General features: G+C 38.6%; 2 protein-coding genes and 1 pseudogene across 3 annotated transcripts; 2 read left to right on the forward strand and 1 right to left on the reverse strand.

The window, feature by feature from the left end:
* The first annotated feature begins 6,428 nt into the window (after positions 1 to 6,428).
* On the forward strand, positions 6,429 to 8,212 carry LOC104722842 (cytochrome P450 89A2 pseudogene; annotated as a pseudogene). Its single transcript, XR_015577678.1, has one exon. The product of XR_015577678.1 is annotated as a cytochrome P450 89A2 pseudogene (transcript).
* A 270-nt stretch (positions 8,213 to 8,482) lies between these two features.
* LOC104722825 (uncharacterized) lies at positions 8,483 to 13,075 on the forward strand. The gene is made up of 5 exons (XM_087480652.1): positions 8,483 to 9,781; positions 9,887 to 10,351; positions 10,450 to 11,481; positions 11,567 to 11,735; positions 11,858 to 13,075. Exons 1-5 carry the CDS (start codon positions 8,726 to 8,728, stop codon positions 12,838 to 12,840), a joined length of 3,705 nt encoding a protein of 1,234 aa, XP_087336778.1. The 5' UTR covers positions 8,483 to 8,725; the 3' UTR covers positions 12,841 to 13,075.
* Positions 13,062 to 15,489, reverse strand: LOC104722834 (tocopherol O-methyltransferase, chloroplastic). The gene is made up of 4 exons (XM_087480658.1): positions 14,791 to 15,489; positions 14,024 to 14,196; positions 13,624 to 13,932; positions 13,062 to 13,506 (listed from the first exon to the last, which is right to left on the reverse strand). Exons 1-4 carry the CDS (start codon positions 15,146 to 15,148, stop codon positions 13,300 to 13,302), a joined length of 1,047 nt encoding a protein of 348 aa, XP_087336784.1. The 5' UTR covers positions 15,149 to 15,489; the 3' UTR covers positions 13,062 to 13,299.
* Positions 15,490 to 16,991: the final 1,502 nt, after the last annotated feature.

Here is a 16,991-nt window from a genome sequence, read left to right on the forward strand (position 1 = left end):
AGATTTCTGCTGCCATTTTAACACGTATACCCTGGATGTTTTGATCACAGATTCCATCGAAAGACACACCAAGCGCTAGACATTCTATAAACTTTAAAGCGTACACGCCACAGTCACCAACCTGTACGTTTTGAGGGACCTTGGAGACTGTCCTCCTCCTGAAGGTAAACTGTTTGTAAGTAGGTGTACGAATTTCGTGAGGAACGTTCGCGTTCATCATTGCTGGAATCATCCGCGTAAACGCCCTACAAGCATTCAGCATTCTAAGCTCACTCTCTCCGGTTACTTGTCCCACGATGCTATCATAGCAATCAATATGCCTTCTGTTGAGATCCACGTGCAGCGCCACCCAGTGATCGCCTCCAATTTGTGGAGCAATATACAGGTGATCCACATCTTCTATCCACTTCAAATTAGTTTGTTCATCTGATGGAATCAAACCTTTAACTAATTCTTCATAACAATTGCCAGTCATTGTAAAAAACTTGGGTTCGGACTTGAACAACGGATAATGACGGTGAACCATTTCACTGGTGAACCACGGGTCTATAAACGCAATGCGTTTGTTGTGGAATGGGAAGGGATCTCGTTTGTACCTACACCTAAGGACTCTCATAAACGCGCCCAAGTGCTGTACAACAGAAAACTGAGTAGTAAACAACAACGCAGCCATAATGTAATATAAGTCAGACAACGACAACAATAACTAAGACATTAAGATAAACTTACTTCATCAGTAACCACCCATATTTACCATATTCTTCTGGCTTCACTGGCCATTCCTTTCGTTCGGTCATTAGCACCCTATAGAATTCAATTTCCATTCCGCGTTTGCCTAACGGGATATTCCTAACAAACAAATAAACACAAGTTAATATAATGTTAACAAGCTGTTATTAACTTGTTAAGCAAAAGGGTCTAAAGGGTCATACTCGGCTTTCTTTAGGTACTCCAAAAGTTTCTGCAACTTCACCGGATCAACAGGTGCCAGAGGATCATATATTCCAGGTCCAGGTGAACAGTTCTTCCTCATGCACGTCAGTCCGTTGTCTCCAATATTAGGGAAAATCCAGCTTGGATGATCTTGTTGTGTATTCAATGCACTCCCATCCGCTGACAGCTTAACACTCTCCAGCCTTAAAGCTTTAATTCTATCAAGCCTAATCTTTTCCTCCTCATCATCCTCAGATTCAGGTTCAAGTGAGTCGGCTTCAGCAAAATACTCGTCTGTAATATCTTCTGCACCAGCTTCTGAACCTCTAGGTAGTACAAATTTCAACGGCTTAACACCAGCAGCCACAACAGCAGCAGTAGGATTTGTAGGCGCCCTACCTCTACCTGTACCTCTACCTGTACCTCTACCTGTACCTCTACCTGTACCTGTACCATTACCTCTACCTCTACCTACACCTCTACCTCCAGCTGCAGCTACTTCTTTAGCCTGCTTTGCCGCAGCTACTTCTTTGGGCTTTTTTAACGCAGCTACTTCTTTGGCCTTCTCTGCCGCCTCTAACTCTTTGGCCTCCTCTGCCGCCTCTAACTCTTTAACATTTCTCCTCGTGGAAGGCCGTCTTTTCGTATCAGCTAGTCTCTTAGTAGCTGGAGACTTCTTAGCATCTGGAGAAGTCAAATAGTTCTTTTCCTGTATATTAAAATTATAATAACTCAGCCTAAATATTCTGAAAAATCAGCCATAAAACAAAGATGAATCAGACATTACCTTCTCTCCCGCCTCTAACTCTTTGGCCTTCTCTGACGCCTCTAACTCTTTGGCATTTCTCCTCGTGGAAGGCCCTGTTTTCGTATCAGCTGGTTTCTTAGCAGCTGGAGACTTCTTAGGAGAAGTCAAAGAGTTCTTTTCCTGTATATCATAGCGAAGACAATTAAAATTATAATAACTCAGCCTAAACATTCTGAAACATCAGCCATAAAACAAAGATAAACCAGACATTACCGGCTCTCCCGCCTCTAACTCTTTGGCCTTCTCTGACGCCTCTAACTCTTTGGCATTTCTCCTCGTGGAAGGCCCTGTTTTCGTATCAGCTGGTTTCTTAGCATCTGGAGACTTCTTAGGAGAAGTCAAAGAGTTCTTTTCCTGTATATCATAGCGAAGACAATTGAAATTATAATAACTCAGCCTAAACATTCTGAAAAATCAGCCATAAAACAAAGATAAACCAGACATTACCGGAACTTTTGGTGGACCTTTTGATGTCTGAAGTTCTTGTCCATGTCCCAGGTTATTTAGTTCCTGTCCCATTTTTAAAGTCTGGTCAGTCGTGCTCTTTGAAAGCACGAGCTCTTTCATCTGTTTGAGGTCCGTCTCAAAAGATCCAAGCCTGGTTTCAATCCTTTCATCTATCTTCTTCTCCAGATTCGCCGATACATTTTCAATGTTCCTATCAACGGTGTCAAACCTTGTGTATAACTTAGAGATCAATTCGTAGAGATCATCTTCCCCAGCATCTTCCTCCTCACTTACCTTTTTTCCTTTCTTCTTCCTTTCCTGTGCAACTCCTTCACTAGTTTCCTGACTGTTGGAAACTTTCATCTTCTGAACTTTCCGCTTCTTTGCGGGAGGAGATTCAGACTCAACAACTGCTTCAGCTTTCTTTTTCTTTTTCTTCTTATCACTCCCCTTAACATCCCAAAAACCTTTAACAAACGTATTCAGATGTATGTCTTCGATCAGGCGATCGATTGCTAGGTCGTCTTCTTCTTCTGGCCACGAATGAAATAGCTCGCAGCCATTTTCCTTCATAACCATATTAATCACACGCAGCTGTAACATAAGAGATTATGAAACCCATCAGTAAGTTTTAACTCAGTCATTACTAATGAAAGCATAAATCAGTCATTACTAAAACATAACTCAGCCAACACTAAAGCATAAATCATCCATTACTAAAACATAACTCAGCCGTTACTAAACAATAACTCAGCCATAACTACATCATAACTCATCCATTACTAAACAATCACTCAACCAGATATAAACCTTACCTCACCAAGCGCTTTGATCTCTTCAGCAATTGCGGTTTCCAGCGATGAACGTGTACGGTTTCCACCCCATTGAAGCATCGGTATGCCACCATCATTAGCTGATGCATTCCCAAACCGTTCTCCAAAGCATTTGATGGACTCATACGCCCAAGCCTGTAACACGGGTGTAAACCCACTGAGGGTGTACGACTTTCCCGTAGGGTTCAACATTTTTATGGAATCAACAAGAGCTTCAAATGCTGACCGACCCCACGGATACGTCTTCATTGCTTCATCATCAAAAACTCTTTTGGCACTTTCATATGGAATTCTAGAGTTATGATGCAAACCATAAAGTCCAATGTGTTGAAGAAGCAACAGCCCCAACCATTTACGATGATCAAGGTTAACCCATCCCCGGCACACTCTTAATGCTTCCCTGAGTTCAAGTAGCGTTGGACCTGCCCCACCAGGCACTTTCAAAAGTCTGAAGAAATCTTTGTGTTCCTCTTCAAGTTCAAATCGTTCAGTAGGCATTGGGTCTATGTTTAACCCCGTCAGAAAATGAAACTCATTCAACCCAAACCTGATAGGTTGACCGCCGACCACAAACCAAAGCTCCTTCTTATGTACCCTTAACTGGTTACATAGTAGGAAATGAACAACCTTACCAGACCAGACGAATTGGCTATCAACTAGCTTAGAGATTATTCCAATAGGTACTTTCTTCGTTTCTTCCCACGCATCCAGTCCTATTGATTCCCTAATCTGAGGGAATTCTTTCATCCTGAAATTTGTGTTTATATCTCTAGATTCTATTTTAGCGTATAGTCTTGGGGGGTAATCTCTTGCTTGTTCTTCAGAAGAAATAATCACCATCGACATCTGTTATAGTTCATAAGTAAATCATAAAATGAATCAGCCATAACATAAAACAAACTCATACACAAAGCATAACATAACTCAGCCACAAACACATAACTCAGATCTAAAGCACAAAATATCTCAGTCACAACTCATCCGTAAGCAAAATAAAACAAACAGTAAATCAGCCATCGAATCGAATAAATCTAACAAATCAGCCATAAACCCTAAAATAACTGAGCCGCAACATAAAACAAAAAGTAAATCAGCCATCAAATCGAATAGATCTAACAAATCAGCCGTCATTAACAACGGCGACAATCAGCGGTAAATCATCGAAAAAACCCACATTCAGCCGGAAAACTTGAAACTAAACAGTCGACACATACCGGATAGACGAAGACGAAGAAGACGAAGAAGACGAAGAGAGAGAGAGAGCCAATTGAAGAAAGAGAGTGCGACGACGAAGAAAGACGGTGAGAGATGACAGTGAGAGATGACGGCGAGAGATGACGGCAGGAGATTGACGGCAAGAGAGTGGACAATGACAGTATCGCCGGCGACGAGAGACGAGAGTTTCGATAATTTTTTTTTCTCGCGGTTTGTGAATAGTTAAAACTATTCACTTTCCCTCTCTTTGATATAAACGAGAGAAAACAAAACTGTGGATCTTAAAAAAACTGCTAATGACGTGTTAATTCATATCTGATGTGTATTTTAATTTGTTGATGTGTATTTTTTTTTTTTTTTTTTTACTCAAATTCGGAAAATAAAACCCAATGGGTAAATTGTAATTACACCCATGGCACTAAACATTCTAGTAATTTTCAAAAAATTTATAGATTTGAGTAATAAACCAACTTTTGGATAACATTTGAGTAATTCTTTCATAATTATTAGAAAAATATATGTTGTATTTGTTGTAATATATTTTAATTAATATTTAGATTTTAAAATTTTAGTTGGATTGTATTTTTTTTACGTTTGGTACTGGTTAGGATTAGCTAACACCTCTTGTTAACACATTTAATATCATACTAAAATATTTTGTGTATTTTAGTAGACTAACCTATAAAAACTATATAATCATATATATGTAAAATCTAACCCGCTTGATAACATGATCAGTAAGATTTTTGTTTTTTAACAAGTTAAAAGTATATCAAATATTTAAATCATGAGTACTGATTTTTAATTTTAGGATTGCTATTAAGTGACTGACGTCTTATTAAGCACTCTTTCAATTTTCAAAGTTTCCATGAAAGCATAATTCAATTTTGGGTCAAAATCTTCATATTGCCCTCAATAGATATTTTCAGCTTAGACAACAAAGAGAGGAAAAAAAATCAATAATTTACATACGTAACTGATGATGTCACAAACAAAAAAATCATTTGTTTGTACGGTAGTAGATAGCTAAAACAAATTAAAAGATCTTAAAGCATGAAAAAAGTGAGCTTCTTGAAAATTATGACCTTGTAAATTACTAAAACAAAATCGCATGTTTAAATTATGACCTTGTAAATTACTAAAACAAAATTGCATGTTTTATGTGAAAAAAAAACAAACAAAACGAAAATAAACAAAATCATACTCACTTTGTAGAATCTTACAAAATTATTATTACAAATTTGTAGATATTTATTCAATTTCTTCCTCATTTGTTTTGATTATTCTTCACTTATGCCACGTACATCATCTCTGGAATCCAAACCTTTTTTGTCGTTCTGTATTTTATATTTCGGAGAAGGAGAAGAAGAAATGAATGTAAATCGTGAACTCCATATTTGATTAATTTACCACAAATGCAAACGACGTCGTTTTTATAACATGATATATTTTAGACTTGTAAGAAACAGAAACAAAAACTCAAAAAAAAAATATATCGTTTCAAATATGTTTGTGGGTTAACTAGTAATGTCATGATGTATAAAATAATAGGGTCTCGGGTTCAAGCCTTGGTTGTTACATATTTTTAAAAAAAAAACTTGAATCAAAGAACCAAAACGATGACAATAGAGGATACCACCTCATTCATTACATATGTGTCATCTGAATCACAGAATCAACATTCATTAGAATTGACTAACATTCGTTAACTTAGATGATGAATTACACATGAAATATAAAGTTTGGTATAAAAAATTTATGCGTTTTGGTACGAATTAGCACAACAATTTTTACAAACAAGTTTTATATAAAAATGATATCTAGAGTTTTCTCTATAAAAATGCATTTGGTGGGTACTAATTTGAATAACAGGTTTTAATTAAATTCAATTTTATTAATTTCAAAATTAAGGATTTAAAAAGCTTTTAATTATTATAAAATCTATTTATACCAAATTTATTTAAAAACATATGGATAGACAGACTTTTAAAAAGCGCACTTTTATTTCCAACCCCATTGATTTATTTCCTTTTTTTCCAGATTTATTTCCTAAAATCTGGAAAAAGATAAGAGAACAAGATATTATGACAAATTAAAATTGCTTAATCTCTAAGAATAAATAGTGTTACACGTAGGTTGACAAATAAAATATTGTTACATGAATTTAGCCACACAGTCACACGTGTATATATATACATATACAAATAGAGGAAGGAAGACTAAAAATAAATTGTAGACGTTCCCTAGAATAATAGAACCAAAAAGAAATGGAGATATGGTTACTCATTTTGGCCTCTCTCTCCATATCTCTCCTTCTCAATCTCCTCCTCCTTCGTCTCCGTGACTCTTCCTCTCTTCCGTTACCACCTGACCCTAACTTCTTCCCTTTCGTTGGAACCCTCCAGTGGCTCCGGCAAGGCTTAGGTGGTCTCGACAGCTATCTCCGCTCCGTCCACCACCGTCTAGGTCCAATCATCACTCTACGCATCACTTCCCGCCCCGCCATCTTCGTCGCCGATCGTTCTCTCGCTCACCAGGCTCTAGTCTTGAACGGCGCCGTTTTCGCTGATCGTCCACCGGCGCCTCCGGTCAGCAAGATCGTTTCTAGCAACCAACATAACATCAGCTCTTGTTTGTACGGAGCCACGTGGCGGCTTCTCCGCCGTAATCTCACCTCTGAGATTCTCCACCCGTCGCGCGTGGGATCTTACACTCACGCGCGGCGGTGGGTTCTTGAGATCCTCTTTGATCGATTTCGTAAGAACAGAGGTGAAGAACCGATCCTTGTGGTTGATCATCTTCACTATGCAATGTTTGCACTTCTTGTCCTCATGTGTTTTGGTGATAAGCTCGACGAGAAGCAAATCAAACAGGTGGAATATGTTCAGAGGAGACAGCTTCTTGGGTTTACTAGGTTCAACATCCTTAATCTCTGGCCTAAGTTCACTAAACTGATTCTGCGAAAGAGATGGGAAGAGTTTTTCCAGATGAGGAGAGAGCAGCACGACGTTTTGCTTCCGCTGATTCGTGCTCGGAGGAAGATTGTTGAAGAGAGGAAGAAGAGATCACCAGAGGAAGAGGAAGACAACAAAGAGTATGTACAGTCATATGTTGATACTCTGCTCGATGTGGAGCTTCCAGATGAGAAGAGGAAGTTGAACGAGGACGAGATTGTGAGTTTGTGCTCTGAGTTTCTCAATGCCGGGACTGATACAACAGCCACGGCGCTGCAGTGGATCATGGCCAACCTCGTCAAGAACCCGAATATCCAGAGGAGACTGTACGAGGAGATCAAAAGCGTAGTTGGGGAAGAAGAAGCGAAGGAAGTGGAAGAAGAAGACGCGCAGAAGATGCCGTATCTCAAGGCGGTGGTGCTGGAGGGTCTCCGGAGGCATCCTCCGGGACACTTTGTGCTACCGCATAGTGTCACGGAAGACACCGTATTGGGAGGGTACAAGGTTCCGAAGAAGGGGACGATTAATTTCATGGTGGCAGAGATAGGGAGGGATCCAAAGGTGTGGGAGGAACCAATGGCGTTCAACCCGGAGAGGTTTATTGGGGCCCAAGAAGAATCGGTGGACATAACCGGCAGCAGGGGGATAAAGATGATGCCGTTTGGAGCTGGAAGGAGGATATGTCCAGGGATTGGGCTAGCAATGCTGCATCTCGAGTATTATGTGGCGAATATGGTGAGGGAGTTTGAGTGGAAAGAGGTCCAAGGTCATGAGGTTGACTTGACTGAGAAGCTCGAGTTCACCGTCGTCATGAAACACCCGCTTAAGGCTCTTGCTGTGCCTAGGAGAAGTTACTAGCTACTACTCTTCTACTTCGCTTTGTCGCGCGTTTTATAGGTTATATTTGATGTTATTTGCATTTTGTTCGGTGAAGTCTACTATGGAACCAAATTTTTAGTGAAGGGAGTACATTTTTTGTACTTTGGAATAAATGATATAAAGTAACAACAAGATTTTATTTTCTTCTCTGTATGCCTAGTGTTTTTTTGTCAGGCCAGGTAGAGCTAGAAAAGTAGGATTTCTATTTTCTAGTGTATAGTATTAGTAGACGGGATAATTGGTAGTTTCGTACGTGACATTTTGATGATGGGCGTACTTTTTTGAGAAATTGAAAGGAAGCGTTCGTGATATACTACATAAAGCAATAGTTGTCAAGAGGGTTGGTCATCGGGTACCCGAAACCGGTTTGAATATAGGGTATGCGGACTTATTTTATCATCAAAAAAAATTATAGGTTTGGGCTATTGCCGTTCGTGATATGTCTAAAAGAAGCTTGTTGTTCCAACATCCAACAGTGTTAGTCTAATGTCTTCTTCAGCTTGGTTTCAAAATCTAACTGTCTTCTTGACCTTTTTGGTTTAAAAACGCGGAAGACGACGTATTGTCTGTCACAGCGCCGTAGGTTTTACAAAAATTCAAAAAGTTACTGGCAAAAACAAAGAAGAAAAAAAAAAAAAAAATTGAAATTGCAGAAAATGGAGAAAAGGCTCCGGTCATCTCTCAAGACATCCGCCGACGAATTCATCTCAACCGCCATCAAATTATCCCTAAAAACCTCAAAGGCGGCGCTGAAATCAATCATCTACGCCGTGAAACCCTCGTCAGACCTCTCATCTTCTCTCCCACTCGCTCTTCACAAGTCAATCCACCAACACACAGAATCCTTCCAAAAACTCGATGATGATGATGATACTACTACTCCCTACGTCCCTTCTCCTTCCAATTCGCCTCCGCCGAAACGCCAACGAGTTGGATCCGTACTGGATTCGGGTCAGCGTAAGCAGGAGATCCTCCTCAGTTCTCTTGAGGTTCTTTCTCATGCTGTTCATCTATGTCTTCTGAATCCCAAAAAAGCTTTTTCAACTTCGGATTTACTTCCCGCTGCTCAATTTCTGCACGATAATCTTAGACTGTTCGAGTCGGATTCGGTTCTGTGTCTCGAGATTGCTGGGATTTGTGAGTGTTGGTGGAAGGAAGGTTTAGTGGGAAGAGAGTCTTTGATTTCGCAGTCGTTACCGTTTTTGCTTTCGAGGTCATTGACCTTGAAGAAGAAAGTTGATGTTCATAGAGTGTATATGCTTAGGGAAGCGTTTACATTGTTTGATTTTGAGGATGAGAGTATTGAAGATCTGAGGATGTTGCTGATGCGCTGTGTGGTTTCTCCTCTCTACGTCAAGACTGAAGATGGTCAGAGGTTTGTTTCCTTTGCCTTTGGGCTTAGCCGACAGTTGATGAAGGCCGGTCTTGCTGTTGTTAAGGCTCAGATTCCTTTGGCGAGGAAGTCTGTGCTTGAGGGTTTTGGTGGGATTTTGTTTAGAGCTTGGAAAGAAGTGGAGCAGCAAGATTTGAAAGGTGAGATTGAAGATGGTTTTTTGCAGGGGATTATTGATACTTGTATTCACGCTAGTTCTTGCGCCTTTTCTGCTTCTTTAAGGAGGGTTTTGCAAGGCTTTATCAGTCAGCGAACGACTCAAGGAGTTGAGAAGCTTCTCTTTAGCCTTGCTGAGCCTATGATATTTCGCTCATTGCAGGTTTGTTTTTTTTTTAAAGCCTTTGCCTTCTTCTCAAAGAATAAACATAGGGGTGATATCAGCTAGCAGGAAGTGATTTTGCTACTCTTTATCTTCTTCTTTCAGGTTGCAAATTCAAATGTTCGTTTAAATGCTTTACATTTGCTTCTGGATCTTTTCCCCATGGAGGATCCTGATGCAACAAAAGAAGCAAAAGATTGCCTACTTGACAAACAGTTCTACTTGTTGGAAAAATTGATGAGTGATGAATGTCCAGATGTGAGGTCTGTTGCTGTGGAAGGTCTCTGCCGAGTTTTCTATCTTTTCTGGGAAGTGATTCCATCAGCAACAATTACCAAGGTCCTCACAAATATTTTCGATGTTATGTCACATGAATCGTGCAGTGAGGTTAGACTTTCAACGGTTAATGGTATTACTTACCTCCTCGCAAACCCACAATCCCATGGCATACTTAAAGTGGTTCTGCCAAGACTGGGGCATCTGATGCTAGATAGTGTTACTTCAGTACGCGTTGCCATGGTAGATCTGCTGCTTCTTTTACGAGATGTTCGTGCTTTCCAGTTTAACACGGTAGGAGGAGGGCCTTCCCTTTTTTGTTTCAGATGCGTGATATTTTTTTATTTACTTTTCTTGAGTTACTGGTTAAACACTTTCCTTGTTATACGCAGGTAGTGAGCTTGGATGTGTTATTATCTGTGCTTGCCTCTGATCAGACTCATGTTGCTAAGGGAATCGCTCGACTGCTAATACCATCATACTTTCCATCAAGAAAGAGAGCTGAGGAGGCATGCCAGCGATGTAGAACACTCATAAACAGAAACCCAATGGCCGGTGCAAGGTTTTGCGAATTTTTAGTATCTTTAGGAGCAACCGTTCAATCTGTGCGGCACCTTGTTGGGTTCTTGTTGAATTCAGTCTTGTCAGGTGATAAGTTAGAGGATAACCAGACTGAAGGCTTGCTTCGTGCTGCGTACTATCTCTGTAAAGATTTGGTTGCTGATTCTGGGTGTATGGCCTCCCTGAAAGAGTTGTTACCTGGTGTAAATTTGAAAAGCTTGCTATCATTTGCACCCACTGCACAGGCTCAGTCATCTGTCTTCGATATAATCGCTATGGTCTCCCCTGATATTGTCTCTGACGTCCTAGAAGATTGCATGAATTTAGTTGTCAATTGTGGTGGTTCGCCTGGTGATCCAGGACGACAGACTGAGTTGAGGTCTGTACACAAGTTACTCCTGTCTTCTGATGCCTTTAGTGACCTCATTGGAACTTTTACCAGTATCATGCAGAAGACTGCGTACCGTTGTCAAATCAATTTTGGCTATGAAGTAGAAAGAAAGAATGTGCATTCCATGTCGAGGAAGAAATCAAAGTCCTCTGGAAAATCTTCGGCAAGGTGGAAACATGTTAGTGGAAAAAGTGCAATCAGTTTTGAGGAAGATTATTCGGTTGCTGTGGGAATAGCATGGCAAATAAAGGATTTACTCGCTATCGAAGATGCTCGTAAAGCTATACTCAAGTCTGATGCTGGGGAGCTACTCCTTGCCTTAAAAGTTGTCTCCCAGACTAGCATTCTGCAAGCCACTTGTTGCACTTACATGGATGTGTACCCAGTATTGGCATATACTTCTCTTGCTTTGCACATGACCCTTCAGAATCTTAATACGGATGCTCAGAGGAATGATATGAGGGTCGCTGAGGCAAGGAGTTTTTGCTTTCCCTCTTGACACCTTCCTCTTCACACAATCAGATTACTAATTATTAGGGTTTTCCATTTTGTTGCAGGATATTATGGACCAAACAATGGATCACATCTTAGGCTGTACAGATGAACTATTTCAAGCAGCAGGTGACTGTGGAACGCCAGGCACCACCACATCTCCAGAGGCTAACCTTAGCAAGAAACCCACTACAAGTAATGGCAACCAACTGAAACAAAAACGTTCAAATGCTGGTGAGTTGAGAGGTTGAGTTCATTCCACATGTTACCCAACATAATGAAATCTCTTCCTGTGGTGTATAACACATCCCGATTAAGAATTCAAGTTTCTGACATCGTTTTCATGTTTCATGCAGCTTCTGAGGGATCAAAGGAACGAGTTGTACTAAACAAGGTCAAAATACTAACTGCAATTCTCAAGTTTGTCGTCGAGTATACAGAGATGGGTCTAGCTTCCCATTTCCAAGCAAGGATGTTGAAGTTCACATCTGCATATCTGAAGTATGCCATCTCCATTTTGAACGACCATTCAACCGCTAAGTTACAATTTGAGGATGCAGATATGAAGGACATGATTCTGTTGACAAAAAGCTCCACCAGTTATGCCGGAAAGTTCATAAACCTAGTGATGAGAAATGCAACCGAAGCTTCTCAACCTTTGTTTGAAGCTTTTGACCTTGCAAATGACCTGCTTGATCTCTTCACCACGGTTGAGATATCTCTAGGCTCGGCTTATGCATCAAGACTTGTGACAGCTTTAAACCCTTGGATACCAGATGTGGTTCTTGCACTAGGACCTTGTTTCATCAACAACAACTTGGAAGAAGAAAGCTCATACACCAGCTCGTTCAACCACATTAAGCTCTGCTTTCCGTCATGGCTTTTTACATGTGCGAAGATCGAACTACTTGAAATCAACAAAGAAGATGAGACCTCGGAATCCCATCTACAATTCCCGGCATTCAAAAGAATGAGAAACACCATAGTTTCGTTGGTGAAAGGTAACTCTAAGGTGGTCGATGGGATTGGTTATTTTCTTTTGATGTGTTCTGCAGTGAGTATAGAGAAGAAGGATTACAGTACAGCTCTAGGATTGTTGAACTTTGTATGTGTGAAATTGGTTAGTAGAGAAGATAGAGAGTGGAGAGAGCTGGACACAATGTTGGTGTTACTTCCAAGAATCTACCCGATCATAGAGCGAGAGATTGGTGAAGAAAGTGATGAAGATGTAGTGAAGAAACTGGAGGCCGCAAGAGATTTGCTTCAACCTGTGTGGATGTACCATGTCTACGAGACCAGAAGGTTTCGCATGATGGAGGAAGAAGAAGAAGAAGAATAGATAGGAACATAAAATGATTGGTTTTAGAGTTTTTATGCATTGTCACACATTCGGGATCAGAGTGTTCTTTTGAATTCTTAAATTGAAATTGATCCTCCCCGAAGAGAACTAGTCCAAGTTGTATCGGTATATGAGGTCTTTGAAGGTTTGGTCTGGCAGTTACAACGCCATTTCTTTTGCCAGATGACTTATGTATAATTTTTATTTTATATAAATTGAAATTGATAAAGAAAAATTACGTAATTAATATATAAAACATTATTATCTTTAACCGAACAATAAACTGAAGATAACTATATATTGGAGAAAAAACCTCTAAAAGACTGAAAATTTTACTTGATCTAAAATAAAATACGGCGGAATCTCATTATGCTTTCACATAGTGACTCTTATTCAATTCATCTAGTAGTGTATGTGAATAACTGATAACAGCGCCAAATTGTTTTAGTTTTTTTAGACTTAGAGGGGCTTCCTGCAAGTGATGATGCCAAACTTAATGACACCTTTCTTGTAACCTTCGATCATGAGTGGCATTGTCAACGCTCCTTTTATACTCTTCATTCCACTACGAAGCAGAGACACAAGGCCCTTCCACGTCAACGCTGTTCGTATAACAGCCGGCCAGAAAGGAGCTACATTCTCTGACCAATCTGCACACTTAATATCCTACAAACACACATATATATATATATATATTTCAGATACTATAGTTAAGTAGCAATTAAACTCCAGTTAATAAGTAGTGTTTTCAGCAGTAAAAAGGGTGAGAAATAATATAATAACCTGGAGAGAATGGGATTGAAGCAAGTGGACGTAATCATCGGTGGAGCACCAAGCCGGGAGATAGAATGTCTTGCAGATTCTGTCCAAGAGGTTTTGCTCCCATGGCTGCAAAGCTTTCTCCCCCTCGGATAGGTTTCTGTGGCACCATGTCACTATTATTATTCTTCCTCCAGGAGCCACTACACGTACCAACTCGTTCACAAACTTAGCCTTGTCAGGCATATGCTCACCGCTCTCCATCGACCATACCAGATCGAATTTTCCGTCTTCAAATGGCTGTTCCAACGCATCCGCAACTTGGAAGGAAACCTATATATATAGGTCCAATGCTGTAGAATTAGAGGGAAAAAAAAAAAAGAAACGGTTCACTTTTATCGCAAACTAGAAGAAATTAAAATACCTTATGAGCGAGTGATTGAGCAGCTGCGAGATCATTGGCTCTTTTGGCCTGAACAGGGCTGAGAGTAATGCCAATGCTCTCGGCTCCAAACTTAGAGGCAAGATACCTTGAGCTTCCTCCGATCCCACATCCAACATCCACTATTTTCTTTATCTTTTTCTCCTCCTCTTCATCTTCAGTCACAATCATTTAAATGGCATTAACTCAACTTCATGTGTATAAATATGTAACTTACAAGAGTAAGAAAGAGTTTTACATTCGCCTACGAACTCTACTAAAAATTAATAGTCTATAAGAAAATAATATTTAACAGTAAACTATATATACTTTTGAGTTTACAGCTATGTAATTTATTAAGTTTTGCAAGTCATTCCAATTGTTAAAAAAAAAAAAAACAGAGTAAAATTACATGACAGATAGAAAAATATATAGTCAGAGATGGCCTGGTGCTTATGGATGGAACGTGGCTAATAAAACCACCTTTCATGGGTTAACAGATTACATTATTTGACAAGAAAAAGACAAAATATCCCTATTTGATTTTTGCACCCCACAAATATAAGAATGTTGAGTAAAATCAAGATTTTAAGAATCATTTTGTCTGTTGAACTCTCTTTTTCATGATATAGTGTATTGTATCAATAATTTTGCTTTCCAATTCGCCATTCGAAATAGTATTATGATTTAGATTACTTTTTGTCAAAAAGAAAAAAACTCAAGTTTCTTCAACGACAAATTAGAGAGCGAGGGATTGAGGATGCACGAACCAGTAGTAACACCAGAGAAACGGAGAGACTCTTCAATCATTCGGATCTGAGCTTCTCGGTGACCAGAATCAGAGAGTTGCACGGAAGAATCAGGGTCGTAAAAGCCATGATGCATGTGATCTCCCCAAATCTCTTCCCACAAACCCGACGTTTCGTTGTAGAACTCCGCTATTCCTTTACGTAGCGCCTCAGTGGAGGTAGCAGCAGCGGCCACAGCCACGTTCCCACGGGTTGTTGTCGTCATAGAGGCTGAGGATGATGGACACCGAAAGAGAAGCGATGACGATGATGAGTGGAAAGAGGATGAGTAAGGGAGGCTTGTGAATGTGAGAGAAGAGGGTGCGAGAGTCGCTTTCATTTTTATAAACGAGACGAGAGCACACAGAAACGTGACTAATTCAGGGATTGTGATTATTGGTACAGTCTGCTGTGTTCAGATGACTTTGATATAACATTGGACCATCTACGGATTAGAGCCACATGATTAATGGTGGTGCCACACCCCACAGGTCTTGGGGAAAGGGCCTATCATGTACATCCATTTATCACTTTTTTTTTTTTTTTTTTACTCCTAGAAGAAAACTAGGACAAGAAAAGATCCAATTAATATTAAGTTATTTTGTTTGCTTTTTTCATAAAAGAAAAGAAATCCTTTTTTTTTGTAATTTAGTAGAAAGTAAATAGCAAACAAATATTGTTAGAGGTGAAGTAAGCAAAAGAGAGCTTAATAAAGTAATTGTGACAACTATCACATGCTTGTAGGGCTATGAGCCTCTTGAATTGCGGAATGAGTTAGGTTTCAGTAGTGGTGAATAGATTCATAGGAAGATTAAAATGGTAGGAATAATATTTTGAGAATATTGGAAATAAAGGATAAATATTAAAATTTTTGTTCATAAATGCATTCTAGTTCTAGGATTAGAATTGGGGAGATATGCTTTATTTTAACTGAAATTTTATTATACCTTCAATGAAGTATATATTAATTTTAAAAGTATGCAATTTAACAAGTTTAGTTTGGTGTAGTAGTTATAAGCTAGTATTTTAGTTCAGAATAGTACAAGTTTGGATACAGGTTAAACCCGCGTTCTATCTCACACGCGCCTATTACGACTTTTTAGTAGGTCTCATTTTTACTCCCAATATATGGGTTCAACTTCCTTAATGAGCCTCATGTCTTCTCATTAGGCTTGCGAATCCATCCATATCGACGGTCGGTTTGCTACGTTTGGAAAGCTTTAAGTTTTTCCTTTTGTTTTGTCCCCACTCGTACAATTTTGATAGTCACTTCCCGGAAGATCACTCATCATGAAACTACTTCAGCTCAAAAAAGTTTAAGTTTAAAGTTCTCTCAAAACCCTTGATCGAAAAGATAATTGTACTTTGGTGATAGGTGGTCAAATCAGTTCTTTTAAACCTCTCCGCAAACCGGATGTTACAACCTACATCACTACCACTTTAATTTTTGATACTTGTGAGTAATACATAAATATTGAATAATATTAAAACCCAAATATTATATAACTTTTTGTGGAACATAAATATTATATAACATCCATAACTTAATTTTCATTAGTAATATTTTAATACGAAAACGGTAGTATCATAATTAAAAAGAAACAAAAAAAATTCAAAAATTAATAAACTTTTATATAAAATAATTTATTTTTAATATTAACTACAGAAAGTTATAAAATAATGTTGGGCTGTTGTAGAAGTAAGGAGAGTCTTCTGATTGTGTGTCAATTAGAAATATGCGGGTACAAAAAAATATGTTATTAGATTTCCATTAAAAAAATTACATATCCAACTATATAGAAACAAAAAAAGTTATTAATTATGATTAGGTTTTGAACCCACGCGTATTTTGATGAAAATTATATATATTCACTCCGTTTCAAAATATAAGAAATGACCACTTTAAAAAAGTTCAACCAATCATAAATAAAATTGTATAATAAAATATATTAAACTAATATAAAAGTAGCATAGAAACTTAAAAACATCTAATATTATGAAATAAAAAATATTCTCTAAAACATCTTATATTATGAAATGCAGGGACTATGTGATTGATGACAATAATAAAATATTATCTTATAAAATAAATTATATTAGTATTAAATAATAATTTAAATTTCAGATACACAATTTTAAAAAATATAAAAATGAGTTGTGTTATATATTCAAATCAGATCAAA

This window comes from Camelina sativa, chromosome 2 (assembly GCF_030686135.1).
Source record: "Camelina sativa cultivar CO46 ecotype springtype chromosome 2, ASM3068613v1".
Lineage (NCBI taxonomy): Eukaryota > Viridiplantae > Streptophyta > Magnoliopsida > Brassicales > Brassicaceae > Camelina > Camelina sativa.

Coding starts and splice junctions, on each gene's coding strand:
- LOC104722825 (XM_087480652.1), top strand. CDS start 8,726: ATGGAGAAAAGGCTCCGGTCATCTCTCAAGACATCCGCCGACGAATTC. Junction 11,482..11,566: donor ATGATATGAGGGTCGCTGAG/GCAAGGAGTTTT, acceptor ATTTTGTTGCAG/GATATTATGGACCAAACAAT. Junction 11,736..11,857: donor ACAAAAACGTTCAAATGCTG/GTGAGTTGAGAG, acceptor TGTTTCATGCAG/CTTCTGAGGGATCAAAGGAA.
- LOC104722834 (XM_087480658.1), bottom strand. CDS start 15,148: ATGAAAGCGACTCTCGCACCCTCTTCTCTCACATTCACAAGCCTCCCT. Junction 13,933..14,023: donor CTCAATCACTCGCTCATAAG/GTATTTTAATTT, acceptor CTATATATATAG/GTTTCCTTCCAAGTTGCGGA. Junction 13,507..13,623: donor TTCAATCCCATTCTCTCCAG/GTTATTATATTA, acceptor GTGTGTTTGTAG/GATATTAAGTGTGCAGATTG.